Source organism: Lissotriton vulgaris, unplaced genomic scaffold, assembly GCF_964263255.1.
Source record: "Lissotriton vulgaris unplaced genomic scaffold, aLisVul1.2 SCAFFOLD_852, whole genome shotgun sequence".
NCBI classification, from domain to species: domain Eukaryota; kingdom Metazoa; phylum Chordata; class Amphibia; order Caudata; family Salamandridae; genus Lissotriton; species Lissotriton vulgaris.
In genome coordinates, this window is record NW_028252101.1 from 170888 (window position 1) to 185108 (window position 14221).

The 14221-nt window shown below is 45.1% G+C and overlaps 1 protein-coding gene across 3 annotated transcripts in view; it reads left to right on the plus strand.

The window, feature by feature from the left end:
• Nucleotides 1-14221, plus strand: part of EMID1 (EMI domain containing 1) — a 451838-nt gene that overhangs the window by 88859 nt on the left and 348758 nt on the right. For all 3 annotated transcript variants that reach the window (XM_086951002.1, XM_086951000.1, XM_086951001.1), the window contains exon 3: nucleotides 328-431. In XM_086951002.1, coding sequence (XP_086807128.1) covers nucleotides 328-431 — 104 coding nt within the window. The remainder of the gene's footprint in view (nucleotides 1-327; nucleotides 432-14221) is intronic.

The window sequence follows — 14221 nt, forward strand, 5'->3', positions numbered from 1 at the left end:
CAACCGAGAACAGCTTCCACCACCTCCCTGCTTCAGCTCTCCTCCAGGAACCCACAGAGCATTTCAGGATGACAGATCTTAGTATATAATGGTAAATATGTTATCTGTGCTGGAACAGATGACGCACACATTTCTAGTACAACATAACAGTTTCTTCCTTTCTTTCTCTCTTCTCCCTTCATGAAAACACAGCCTCCTAAATGCTGTAGTGCTCTACACTGGGAAGCATGTAGTGGCTAGGACAGGGCCTACCACAAGTCAAGTTAACCGGCTTGTAGGAACTCATCACGCGCATTCTCATTTGGTCCCATGTGTTTTTTCTTGCAGTTACAGAACGGTGGCGCGGCCGACATATAAGGTGGCGTATAAAACAGTGACTGCCCTGGAATGGAAGTGTTGCCCTGGACACTCGGGTGCGCAGTGCGAGGAAGGTAGGAGCAAAGCTCTCTTGCCATTGGTTTACAGACCTGTGTCGTGTATTGTCATTTGCATGGCGACGGGCCTTGTGGGATTGAGTAAAATTGCAGGATCATCTAGTTGCCTACTGAAGTGGAATACATTAGGATGGGGGGGTGCACCTTCCATCTTTTACTTCCAAGTTCAAATTGTGAGAAACCATGAAGCAGTTAGAGTGACAGTCCGTTGGAGGGGAGAATCAAAGGTGGGGAGATTATGAAGTCTTTCGGGACTCCATTGAAGTGGATAAACACAAAATAAAGCCTTAGCATTCCACCTGTACTTGAGCATGAGAGCGACCGATTGATGCCATGATGACTAACAGAATGGAGAATGCCTTCTGGTAAAATTATTGATGTTTTATTGATTACCGACAGAATAGCTGATGCATAATGATTGTTAACAAGAAAACTGATGCATGGGGAAGGTGTAAGTGATTAGATTAGGGATGTGGGCATGATCTGGCTTTAGTGTCATTATTGATCAATTAGTTGGAAGATGATCGTTGCCTAATGCATTGCCCTGGTCATAAATAGAGACAAAACGGCTGATAGGGATATAATTGTTGGAAATATACCTTATTATCACCCGACATATGCTAGCTGGCCAAAACCTGATGGATGCAGGAAGAATGGCAAATGAAATGATGCTGGATGGTTACAATTAAATTAACCGATGAGGATATGAATACTGATGAAATATATTTTGAGGACAAATTTGTTAGCAAAAGAGCCGATGTGGACAAAATTCCTGGCAAGAAAACTGAAACAGGATTATCAAATGCAAGCAAGTTAACCAGCTCTGTGAACCCAACTTTGTTTCTGAGATCTGGTTATAGCCGGGAGATGATTGCATGGTGGCAGAGCCATTATAAATTTTCCCGAAGCAGATAACTAGTACCTTTAAAATGTGTATCCCGTTAGCATGATTATTAGCGAGACAGGAACATGATCACTTGGAAATGATTGCTTGACTGATCACTGTAAAGGCAGCCAATTACATAATTGATCATTGTCAAAATATCTGATAGCATGGTTGATTGGAAAGTAACTAATTTAATGATTTTGGGGGGAAACATCATGATAGCATAATTGTAAAATAACCAATAGCTTGAATACTGGTAAATCAGTTGATAGGAGCAGGATTACTGGCACAAAAGGTTGTTGAAGGTTGGTTTTCATTTGTAAATATCACACATACCGTCAGCATAGAAGGGCACATAACCAGAATAATACAGAGCATTCTCTAGTTCTGTAAGTTTATGATAGCCTTATAGCCCGTTGTATCAGGCTATACCAGCCATTAAAGACTCGCTTCTGTGTTGAGTGGTGCAAGGGGTTTACAACACATCTTAAGTTTCAGTGATTTGTGTGTGTGTGTCTCTGTCTGTCTAAAAGTTAATCGCACACAGCAGTCAGCCCCTTACTCTTCTTGGGCTCTGCCAAACTATTTATCTTCCTTTAGGAGAGCCAAGGTAGACAGGAGCTGAGACAAAACCCTCCCTCCTTCCAAGGCTGTAGTGACACTGAGAGCAAAGGGGGAGGGGGGGTTAGTGAGCCGATACCTCTGTGTTTGACCTGATAGTCACATGTTAGTTTTTCTTTCTCACAGGTCAATAAACTGCTAGTAAGGGAAACAGTAGAACATCTGTTAATCAGCATCAAATTATACCATGGGTGAACAAGTACTTGCAAGTAAACATGTTGAGCCTGACTCACAAAGGTAACTTACACTTTACCGTAAGTGTACACTTTGGAGTACGTTTACTACTTTTGATATTCAAAAACTCAGAGTGTAAGTTTACTACAAAAGTATGAGCTACATGTGTCTACCCTCCAGCGTAATGAAATTGGCTTACTCTTGTGTGGGATGTAGTGCGTCTGCCTCTTTTCACACATATTACCTCAAGTCTCACCAAGCGTTACTTCTAAAACATTTAGTAAAAGTGCGGAGACTCCACAGTCAGAGTGGAACGTTCCACACACATAATGCGGAAACATAAAACTCCTGATGTAGTTTGTGAATTGCAATTTGTAGTACAGCAAACTGTACTACAATGTACAGTTTGTAAATCAGACCTGTTGATTTTATTTTGATACTTAGTTGCATTCCCCCCAAAAATCCTAATCTCACACAGAAGCCTTTACTGTATAATGATTATTCCAATGGAAAGAACGCTCTCTGGGGTAATTGATTGTTGAGAAAAAGGGTGCCCCTGTTCCCTTGCTACCTACGTAATCCTTATGTGTGACATATTAAGCTGTTCCTAAATTTTAGCACTTGTGCAGAATTTGTGTCTTTTAAGTTTCCAGCCTCATGAGACCTTTGCTTTCAAAACAAACATTAATTTCTCTGTTCTTCTGCGTCTTGAGGTCATTTATCAAGAATGGCGCTGAAGCTTTTTGTTTTGATACCTTTTTGCAGCTTAAACTAATATGGCCCAGTTTAGACAATCAAAGCCTCTCACAAAGTGCAGTCTGAGCTAAGTTACCAACCTGAGCCAAATAATCTGCAAGACTGTAACCCACACAGTATCTAATATTGCTTAGAGATGCTGCTTCCTAGACCATGATCAGTCCTGTGAGACTACAGAATTAATTGATGCATTTGTGAGTTTCCATGGATGGACACACATAAGAAATCTACACTATGGGCATCATTTAGAGTTTGGCAGAGTCGGTGCTCTGTGGCAATTGTACCCTCTCCGTCAAAACCTCGGTCTGCCCACTTGATTTACAGGTGGACGGACCTAGAGTATGTCAGCGATGAAGCCTATTTCGGCTCCATCGCTGACGTGTCCCTCAGACGGAGTGATATAGTATGATTCGTTGGAGGTTCACATATAACACTTTTCGTCTAATATAGAGAGAATGGTATTAGAAATATTTTGTTTACTTTTTGTCAATGCTTCTATAAGAAGGGCAGCCACAGACTGCTAGCAAAGGGAAATGCCTGCCACCTCAACCTCAAGAAGAGTAATGTACAATAGTTGTATTTTGGTTACCATTATCATCTGTAATACTCCTATTGCACAACCATTTCATTCATGACAATACAGATTTTCTCCTTTCCTATACACACTCTTTCCTTTCCATCTTTTCACACACCTTTACTCCTACAGTAGGACACTACTAGGGGGGACATCTGATCATGTAAACATATTGAATACCTCATGCAGGTATGACCAGCTGGGGATGTCACCCCGTGAAGTAAAAGCGACGTATGTATGTATGTGGAAAAATTCTTAATAGAAATACTTTGAAATAAAAAGGTTTGGAGTAGTCTGGAATTCCCAGGACAGGGGTAAAAGCTAATGCTTTTTTTACCAGTACAATGCTCACTCTGCCTCCTCAGTCCACTGCAATGGCTTTTAGGTATCTTTCGTAACATAATCCTGAAGGGGCTGAGGCAAGATGGCAAATTTCAAATCTACTGCCTACAATATTCTGCCATCCCTAAGAAGGTTTGTACCTGAAAGACAGTAACTGGGCATGGCAACTGATGCATGGCTTCAGTCAGGTCTGCATACACATGGTACTCCCCTTTGGAGACGTTGCGAGCTAAATATTAAACCTAGGTAAAAGAAAATTTTAATTTCAGTTTTGAAGCCTTATGCCTTTTCTTAGCCAGTTCAATGAGCAGATATAGTGAATCAACGTTGGTTTAGTCTGGAGTGGCAGAAGTGAGTAACAAATCATCAGCAATCTGAAGAGACTATAGTATTAGATCCTTTTTAGGTCGAGCCTAGCGCAGCGCGCATGCGCTACTCTGCTCGAATTTATGTAAGGGCTTCTGAAAGCTCACCACACACTCGTGCGTGTGTTTTTGTTTGTGTCATAGGGTATTGGGCTTCGTGGGCGTCTTTCTAAGAAAGACAGCTATCAATTGGGCAAAGGCGGGTGCATGTTCTGCCTTTGCTCGGCCCACGACCTATTGCTTGCGGTTACCCGCACAGGCCACATCTGTTTTCAATTATCGTGCCCAGACACGGGCACAATAATTGAAAACAGATAGCTTGCTGTGTCTAGCGCACGCGCACAACTCGCGTGCTTGTCATGCACGTCTTCAGCCCTTGAACCTGTGACAACAGCAAGAGTAAGAAAGGCGTAGTGGACTGTCTATCACATTTCATTATAAAGACATCGCCAAAGAGTGCGGACATGAAGGCATTCTAGATACACTACACGCCTCTGGACTGTCTATCACATTTCATTATAAAGACATCACCACAGAGCGCGGACATAAAGGCACGCTATATACACTACACACCTCTGGACTGTCTATCACATTTCATTATAAAGACATCGCCAGAGAGCGCGGACATAAAGGCACGCTAGATACACTGCACGCCTCTTGTTTCCCATACCCCCTTTGTCTCTTTATCTCACTCTTGCATGGTGTGTTTCGTCTCTGTTTTATTCACTATTTTCCTACCTTTCTCTTCATCCTGCTTCCTATCCTTGCACTCTCTCCAAGTCACATTTTGATGATGGAAAACACGTTTCAGTCCCCAAAAAGGAGGGCAGGTACCTGGGTCTTTAACAACAGCCCTGTGCACCAGCCTAGTTCAAGGCTTGTCTTGCAAAGCCTTTTACGCCATTGGGACAATCGCTAAATTGTTACTAAAGAGCGCAGGGGCTGCTTCCTGCTCCGGACTAAATCCATCCGCTGACACCAGCACGTGGCTCTGTCGCAGCAGCATCACTCTGCAGCAACATGGTGGCTCGGGTGAGATAGCGCTCCAAGGCCTCACTCCTAGCACAGGCCCTGAGTGTACATCGTGGAGTACTGTATTTTTGGTGTGTTCATGTATACATGTTAGGGGTTAAAGGAGACTTCTCAGTGGCGTTGGCAACAAGCAATCTTCAGTGCTGCATGCATCTGGCAGCAACGGGCCAGAGTTCAACCAGTGATTAAAATCAACAAAAACATTCAACTGCGCCCTGCTATGCACCCTAACCACCCACCCCCACACATACACGCTCACGAAAATACACATGCAAGGGCATGCACACACGCTCCTGTGCACCCAAATTAATAGCCAAAAGAAAAGGGAGCTGTTGCAAAACACTGGATCTCATGAGCAGCTAGCACATTTTCATGAGGATAATAAAAGTCAGTACTCCCCCACGACAAGCGGCCTCAGTTTCTGCATGGAATTACAATAATCCATGCCCTTTAGCGACAGTGGTCTTTGAGCTACAAAGGCTACATAATTCCGAACAAACGCTCGAAAAGAAAGGAAGCTCACAAACAGTCAGACCACTAGCAATCGCTCGGGTAGGATTCCCACCCATCGTTTTTTTTTTACCACTATGCAATCTCAGATTAAACTCCTCCATATGCAAATGAGTCTAGAACTGCTGCTATGTGGAACTGTGATGCCTTATCTGAACTAGAAGATCAGCAGCCAGAAACTAGTTTCAGCCTAGTTGGGCCTCTTTATTCAGGTGCAGCTTGAGGTCAGGGGTACAGAGAGCTCAAGACACATTTCTGGGCATACTAGTAGTCTTTTGGGACATTACATTAAACAAGAAGATTGATTTGCATATTCATTATGGGCAAAAGGATGATGGATTAGATAGCTAAGCCTGGCAATTGCAGGTGGTTCGATTATTTGCAACCCCCCCTTTACCTTTGTGTTTTTTACACAATCCTTCTGTGCTTAGGCAAATCAGGCTATTCCTATAAATACAAATCATGTTCGTAGTTCAGTGCCAATGTATTTACTTATTAAAAGGTTTACCAACAGCTCCTTTGCATGCAGCCATTCGGTTGTTCACATTTGACTGCAGGTGTTGTTTATTGCACCAGAACAGAGTAGCATGCTTTTTCACTCCCCACACAGAAGATAGAGCTTTGCCCTCTGTTCCTCTAGGCTGTACTTACCCCAAGGGTGAGAACGTCAGCCCCATGTGCCCATTACTGTGGAGCATTACAGTACAAAACTGACACTCGGATCACTCCTTCCGTTGTCATGTGGTTTAAGCCGCCTAAAAACATGACAAAAGCCCTGTGCTTAGCTCTCTAAGCGCTTACTTTGCAGTGACTGATGATAAAGTCGAGGGGTTGAATCGCCAGTTTCTTTAATTGTACTTTGTAAACGTCATCCTGGTGCAAGCTATGGTCAGAGGAATCTAGTGACCCTTCCTTCTGATTTCCTATAAACCAATCTGATTCAAGGTCAGAAATATAGTGCACCACTGCTTTTTACAGGGGCCATCTTAAGAAGTTACCAATGCTCTCATGGAGACAAATTACCTTAGCCTTAGAACAGGCTGAATATTTCATCATTACATTTTAAATCAATTTATAAGCACAAAGCTTCAAGCTCATGCAGTTAAAAAATAATTGTCTAGCACAACTACCGCTGTTAAACGAAATGTGACTGGTTGCTCTGTCTACTTTCTGATCTTTGTATTGTGCTGCATGGATAAACCTTTTTAGGGTCCCAAATGCGAGACCTATTGGCTATGCCAATGCATGTTCAGAGATGGGACCATGTAAGCTGGCTTCTGCCGAATTGGTATTGCAAAAAGGTATTGACTTTCTTTGTGAATGGGAATGGAGAGGAAAGTGGAGCACCCGCCTATGACCGAAAACCAATTTGCCCAGGCAGGAATATATGATAGGATGGAAGTGGGGTTGACCACCATAGGAAAGGTAGGTATTATAACATTGTTCAGTGCCCTCAAATCATCTACAAAACAGTAATAATCTTTCTTACCTGATTTTGTGTCGTGAGAACGAGTGTGTCACACATGTTCACAATAGGTATTAATAATTCCCTGTTCAATTAACGCTGCAAACATCATCGAATTCCAGCTTTCATGTCCTGGTTTCGGTGATTCTGTGGAAAGCAAGGTCATTTCTTCTCTGGACTAACCTTGCAAAAATTGCAGAACCCACCTCATTTGCATGTCCAGGCCGTAAAGAAAAAGACATTTGTTTGAGCAGTTCTTCAGAATTTTTTGCTGTACACAATTTTTGCGGATCAGCACTCCAATTCACACTAACAGACAAAACTTTGTTTTAATTTCCTTTGGGTATATTGAATTATACTCTGTCATGTGTACAGTACACAACGCAGTTCAGTTTACATAAGTCTCACCCAACAGTTTGCAGATGAAGTTGGACTCAACAAGAAAGCATGTCGATCATTTATAGGTCCTAAAGTAATAGAAACAGGGTTGGTAATGTAAAGTGGAACCTTAGTACTGGAAATGCCAACTACATCAATGGACAAGCCCGAGAGAGGCAAAGAAGGGAACTCCAGTCAGGGCCGGTCCTAGAACTCCTGGGGCCCCGGGTGAAAGGGAAGATGTGAGGCCCCTCTAGTTTGCAGGTAACTTCCAGTCGCAGCCGGCATGACTCGCAGGTGGGGGTCTCGCATGAGTTCGGGAGGAGGGGAACAGGAAGCAGGCAGCCTCCCTCCCCTCCCCTAAGCCAATCACAATGCTGCAATGGCAGCTTTGTGATTGATCAGGACGCCGACTAGCCAGGCGCCTATGGGGAGGCCATTTTCTCCGTGCTGGCTGCATTGCAGTCTACATAGAGAAAGGCCAGAGTGCGCATGACTGGTTTGGTCGAACAGTCAGCGCCCTTAGCAGTTGGCAAGGCACTCCTCCCCTGCCCTAAAGCAGACCCGCCCGCCCCCAACCAAACACTTCTAATAATAATATAAAGTTTGTAGAGCGCTCAACAACGCCATCACGGCGTGTCCCCGCGCTGACACTGTCCATGGATCAGCAGACAAACTATCAGGAACTATGCAGTGTATAGATGAGTTTTAAGCAGAGCCCTAAATCGAGTTTCACTGCTCTCCAGTCTCAGAGCAGGGGGAAGTTTGTTCCATTGTTGAGCTGCTTGGAGTGCGAAGGAGCGTCCACCCATTCTAGCCTTCCTAATCCTAGGGACTGTCAGCAGTCCGGAGGCCTTCAAACGGAGGGTCCTAGTTTGTTCATATCTGCTGACTAGATCCTTTAGGTAAGTCGGTGACCTGTCCCAGACGATGCGGTGACAGAAGAGGAGGCACTTATACAGCACACGCTTCTTCACAGGTAGCCAATGAAGCGCATCCAGCGCCATTTTCGAGTTGGCTCTCCTGGGTCTTCTTAGCACCAGTCTGGCGGCGGAGTTCTGTATGACTTGAAGGAGACCTATGCTGCCCTCGGTAGCCCCAAGGAACAAGATGTTGCCATAATCTAATCGCGAGGTCACCAGTGCCTGCGTTAGTGTCCTTCTGGCCGATAGAGGGAGGAGGTCTAAAGTTTTGTTTAGAGTCTTTAATACTCCAAAACATTTGCCCACAAGACGCCTGATGTGGCCATCATATGAGAGAGCAGGATTCATCCAGATTCCTAAATTCTTAGCCTCCTGACATGGTATGGGGGTGGGGCCCAGACATGAAGGCCACCACTCAGCCGACCAGTTTTCGCTTTTTCCCCCTACCACCAGCACCTCTGTTTTAGATCCATTGAGTTTTAAACAATGGGCATCCATCCATTCTGCTAGTGCCTGCATCCAGGATTTAAAGTTGTTAGGGGTGTTGGAGGCGTTCTGCGATAGGGAGATAAGCAGCTGGATGTCGTCAGCGTACAACACCAATTCCACCCCATAAGAGTGAACCACTTTCGCTAGGGAGGCCATGTATAGGTTAAAGAGAGTGGGGCTCAGAGCTGAGCCCTGAGGCACTCCCTGGTCTAGTGACATCTCCACTGAGCGGCAAGTCCCTTGCTGTATCTGGAAACATCTTTCCGTCAGAAATGATTGCAGCCAGCACAGCGCAGGACCAGCGACCCCGGCTTCATGCAGACACCGTAGCAGGATGGAATGTGCTACGGTGTCAAAAGCCGCACTTAGGTCGAGCATGATCAAGGCCATAGTATGCCCTGCATCTGCCCCTGCTCTTAAAGTCTCAGTAGCTCTTAAGCGGGCCGTCTCCGTGGAGTAGCCCGCCCTGAATCCTGATTGTGAGGGATGGAGCAAATTCCATTTTTCCAGGTGCTCTGTGAGCTGAGCGTTAACCACCTTCTCAGCCACCTTCGCCACGTACGGCAATAAGGAAATAGGTCTGAGGTTTTCCAGTACCTCCAAGCTTACATTCGGTTTTTTCCTTATTGGCAGTACTATGGCCTTCTTCCACTCCATCGGGACCTGTTGAGTGGAAAAGGAGGTTTGTAGGACGTGTCTGATGTGAGGTTCCAGGGCTGTTAGGCCCTCTGAGAGTACCCAGGCCGGGGCCGGATCATTAGGGGACCCAGACTTCACACTTTGACAGATCTTTATTAGTTTGTCAGCTGCGGGGACATTGAACTTTAGTAGTGAGGAATCCGGGGCTGTCAGTGAGCTGTCTGCTGTAAAATCTATACCCTTTTCTGGTTGTTGAGAGAAGGAAGCGTAAATCTTCTTGACTTTATTGGAAAAAAAGTCAGCGATTTTATTGCATTCTTCCATGGAGGTCTTAGTAGGGGTATTAGAGCTAGAGACTAGAGATATTTCTTTATAAATTTTGAACAGTTCTCGCGATGAGCACTCGGCATCCTAAATACGCGTCTGAAAGTATTTAGCTTTTGCTCTACGCACCGTGTACTGATAGCTCCGGTGAGCTGAGCTATAGCTGTTTTTTGCTTGTTCACTCGGGTTCCTTCTCCAGGTCCTTTCAAGCTTTTTGCAGTTAGATTTTATTTGCTGTAGTTCTGTGGTGAACCATGGGGCAGTGCGTTGTCTGCCCTCTCTAGTTTTACCCTTGCACATGGGAGCTAGCTCATCCAAGGTGGCAGTTACAAGTAGATTAAAATCCTTGTTCGCCTGATCACTATCCATGGAACGTAGGGGTTGTGCTTTCTGGATGGCGTCTATAAAGTTTTCTTTGGAGTATTGTCTCCATTTGCGTTTCATAGTGTTTCCTTTCCCATTGTCAATGGTCTTGGCAGTCTGGTAAAAGCATTGAAATGGGACCAGGAAGTGGTCAGTCCACGGGAGCTGACAAGGGGTGAGTACTTTTATCATATCCCAGCTCGCAAAGATAGGGTCCAAACAGTGACCCCTCTGATGTGTAGCTGCGACACTTAGCAGGTTGAGCTGTAATTCTTGTAAGACCAGACGAACATCCTCTGCCTCCTTCTGTACGGGATCCTCTAGGTGTAGGTTTAAGTCACCCAGCACCAGAACTTTATTGTGTTTAATTGCGGTCTGAGCAACCCCTTCTAGTAGGCTACTGCGGAAGTTGCCCAGGGACCCAGGAGGTCTATATATTAGGATGCCCGAGATGTTCTCATGTTGAGTCATTTTAATGCTGAATTCGCCTGCTTCGCTGTCATCAATTTTTACTGGCTTTAAGACACACTCGAACGGGTGTTTGACGATAATGGCAATACCGCCTCCCCTACCTTTTATCCTATCAAGTCTGTGGAGGGTGTAGCCTGGTGGGATATTGTCCACTATGTCTGGATCAGAGTGTTCTCCCAGCCATGTCTCCGTTAAGAACAATATCTGCAAGTCCTCATCCAGTATGAGATCCCATAGCTGAAGAGAGTGTTTGCTGATGGATCTGCAGTTTAGGAGCCCCCCTTAACAAGCGTCGCTTCAGGGTTAAGGACTAGTGGCGCTAAGCAGCTTCCTCTAAATGAACAATGAGGGCATGGACCTAGGTCCAGTGGCTCCATTGTGTGATGACAGAGGGTAGGTAAAACGGGGCAAAGGTCTCTCAATCTCTTACTAGTGTAACACTGTCTGTGGCGCGTGGGAGATGTAGGGGATTGGGCCCCTGGCCCCGGTCGGTCGCGGACGGGCGCAGACGGGCTTGCCTTAGGCGCTCCCGCTGCGCTCGTCCGCTGCGCTTCCTCTGGCAACACATGATATAGGCAATTGAGGGGGCGTGGCCTGTAGGTGGGCGTGGCCAGAATTCTCGCCAGAATGGCGTCAGGGAAACGTTGCAGCCGGCGTGTGCTAAAGAACGCTCTCAGCTGTTTAGGTAAGCTTAGATTTTAAAAAACACAGAGTTATCACAACAAATTAAAAGTTTTTCGGTCTGTAAATGCTCCCGGCGTGTGCCTGCGGAGTCCTGGGCAGGTCTGCTTTCAGCGCTCGGTTTGGCGCTTAAATAGGCTGCCTGGGGGGCGTGGCCTGTAGGTGGGCGTGGCCAGAATTCTCGCCAGAATGGCGTCAGGGAAACGTTGCAGCCGGCGTGTGCTAAAGAACGCTCTCAGCTGTTTAGGTAAGCTTAGATTTAAAAAAAAAAACACAGAGTTTATCACAACAAATTAAAAGTTTTTCGGTCTGTAAATGCTCCCGGCGTGTGCCTGCGGAGTCCTGGGCAGGTCTGCTTTCAGCGCTCGGTTTGGCGCTTAAATGGGCTGCCTGGGGGGCGTGGCCTGTAGTTGGGCGTGGCCAGAATTCTCGCCAGAATGGCGTCAGGGAAACGTTGCAGCCGGCGTGTGCTAAAGAACGCTCTCAGCTGTTTAGGTAAGCTTAGATTTTAAAAAACACAGAGTTATCACAACAAATTAAAAGTTTTTCGGTCTGTAAATGCTCCCGGCGTGTGCCTGCGGAGTCCTGGGCAGGTCTGCTTTCAGCGCTCGGTTTGGGGCTTAAATAGGCTGCCTGGGGGGCGTGGCCTGTAGGTGGGCGTGGCCAGAATTCTCGCCAGAATGGCGTCAGGGAAACGTTGCAGCCGGCGTGTGCTAAAGAACGCTCTCAGCTGTTTAGGTAAGCTTAGATTTTAAAAAACACAGAGTTATCACAACAAATTAAAAGTTTTTCGGTCTGTAAATGCTCCCGGCGTGTGCCTGCGGAGTCCTGGGCAGGTCTTCTGCTTTCTCGCAGTGCTTGAAGTAGAAACATAAAATGGTTGTTTTAGCATTTTGTGTTTCTGCTTTTGCGAGAAAGCAGTGGGGCGATGCTCCTCCGCCCTAGTGGAGGTCCCGCCCTTGGTAACATCACAAGAAAAGACATCACAGAAAGTGACATCGCAGGAGTATTGCTCTTATTTGGCATCACTGAAGAGACCTAACGTGGATATCAGTAACATGGACAAAAAGCTAAATATACAAATGAAATAAGTCCATATATTTTAAAACTATTAAATAGATTACATTTGTCTCATTAGATGGAAAAGCTAGCTACCAGTCTCACAAAGATGTATATTATTTACTCCTCGTTAACTGATTGTTTCCAGATAAGTGCATGATACACTTTCCAGTTCTGCCTCATAAAGGGGGAGATCCTGTTGAGGTAATGAGGGGCGGGATCATTCAAAATATAATTGAACATTTCAAAAGGCTCCCTTATCTTTCTGTGCCATTATTGTGCTACCTTAGGAGGACATTAACCCTCCGTAATTTGTTTACCGTGAGTCCTCTCACCAGAATTCCACACTCCCGTGCTAAGAGGCGTAGGGCAATCTTTTTTGTGTGTGTGTGTGCTCTTTATTCGCCAGAATTATGTTAAGTGCAAAAACACAACTAGTACAAAATTACAAGACACCATTGCAAATAAATAAAGTTTGTAAATAAACAAAAAAAGACTTAGAACAACTGAGACCACTGCTAAATCATACATTGACTTGAAGGTATGCTACAGATTCAAGGGGTTGTCAAATCAACATTTTTGATTTGGTATTAGAACTGTAGAAGTAGAAGTGGCCAGCTTTAACGCTGGTGGAGCCCTGAGCGACAAAATGACTGGCTCTGCCACGGATTCCCTCACTACCACCCATTAACAGTTCCCCTCAAGTCTCCATAACTACACTCTCTCTCAGATGCATTTAGTTTGATTAATAGCACCACTGATACCAGTTCAGGGTGTCAGAGAACTTTATGTCACGCATAACACAAAGACAATCAATCATACCTGTGTAAATCACAATAGGTAATATTACATAAGACAAAGGACTAGGAGTCACATGACAACCATATTAGTAGGCAGTATAGTTTAATAGTGATTGATCTGGAGAAACACAGAATTTAGAACGTAATACCATGGTTGGGGGTTCCCATTAATAACCAGAATTGATTTATGTTCAGATGAAACCCTTGTTGCAATATTATGTTAAACAAACACTGGGGAGAAAACCATAACAATGTAATTTACACCTTGCAGTTGGCATGCAGCTCTTAGTTGACAGTTAAGAACTCATTGTTCTGTTTTTGACTTATAAACTGCAAGTTACGAACGGATCTCTCTGGCAAAAGCAGTAACCCACTGGCCTATTTACATTATGTGGACTTAGTGATCTGCATCATACATGTTCTTTGCAGCAAGCACATTAACCCTCTGTGCTACCTTTCCACAAGTCAAAACTTCCACTTGACAAGCCTCCATCTCTCTGTCGGAAGAACATTATTCATCCGAGTTTCATGACATTTTTATTGTTTCCGAAATTTGCTGGAGGCCAGGAAGGAGGCAGCAAGTGCTTTTAGAAACATAATATACTCGCAAACATGACCCAAAGTCAGCTCTCAGTGTGATCTCACCGTTTGCACCGCCCTAGAGCCTCCCTGCTCAAGGGTCCTGTGACCTCAATGACAGAGTCACTGTTGCTCAAGGGTGTGCTGCTTCGTAGGCCTGCCCAAAAGACTTGTGGTGAGCTTCAATAAGGGTTGTGGTAGACAGGCCTTCAAGGTTAACCCACACTTGCCACTGCTAGGGTTCACCTGCTGGTGCTAAGACATCAGGCCTTCTAAGGTCTTGCGGGTCCTTCCAAGGTCTAGCATGGAAATGTGCTCTCTTAGTAGAGTGGTATGGTGGACTGGTCATGAAGGCT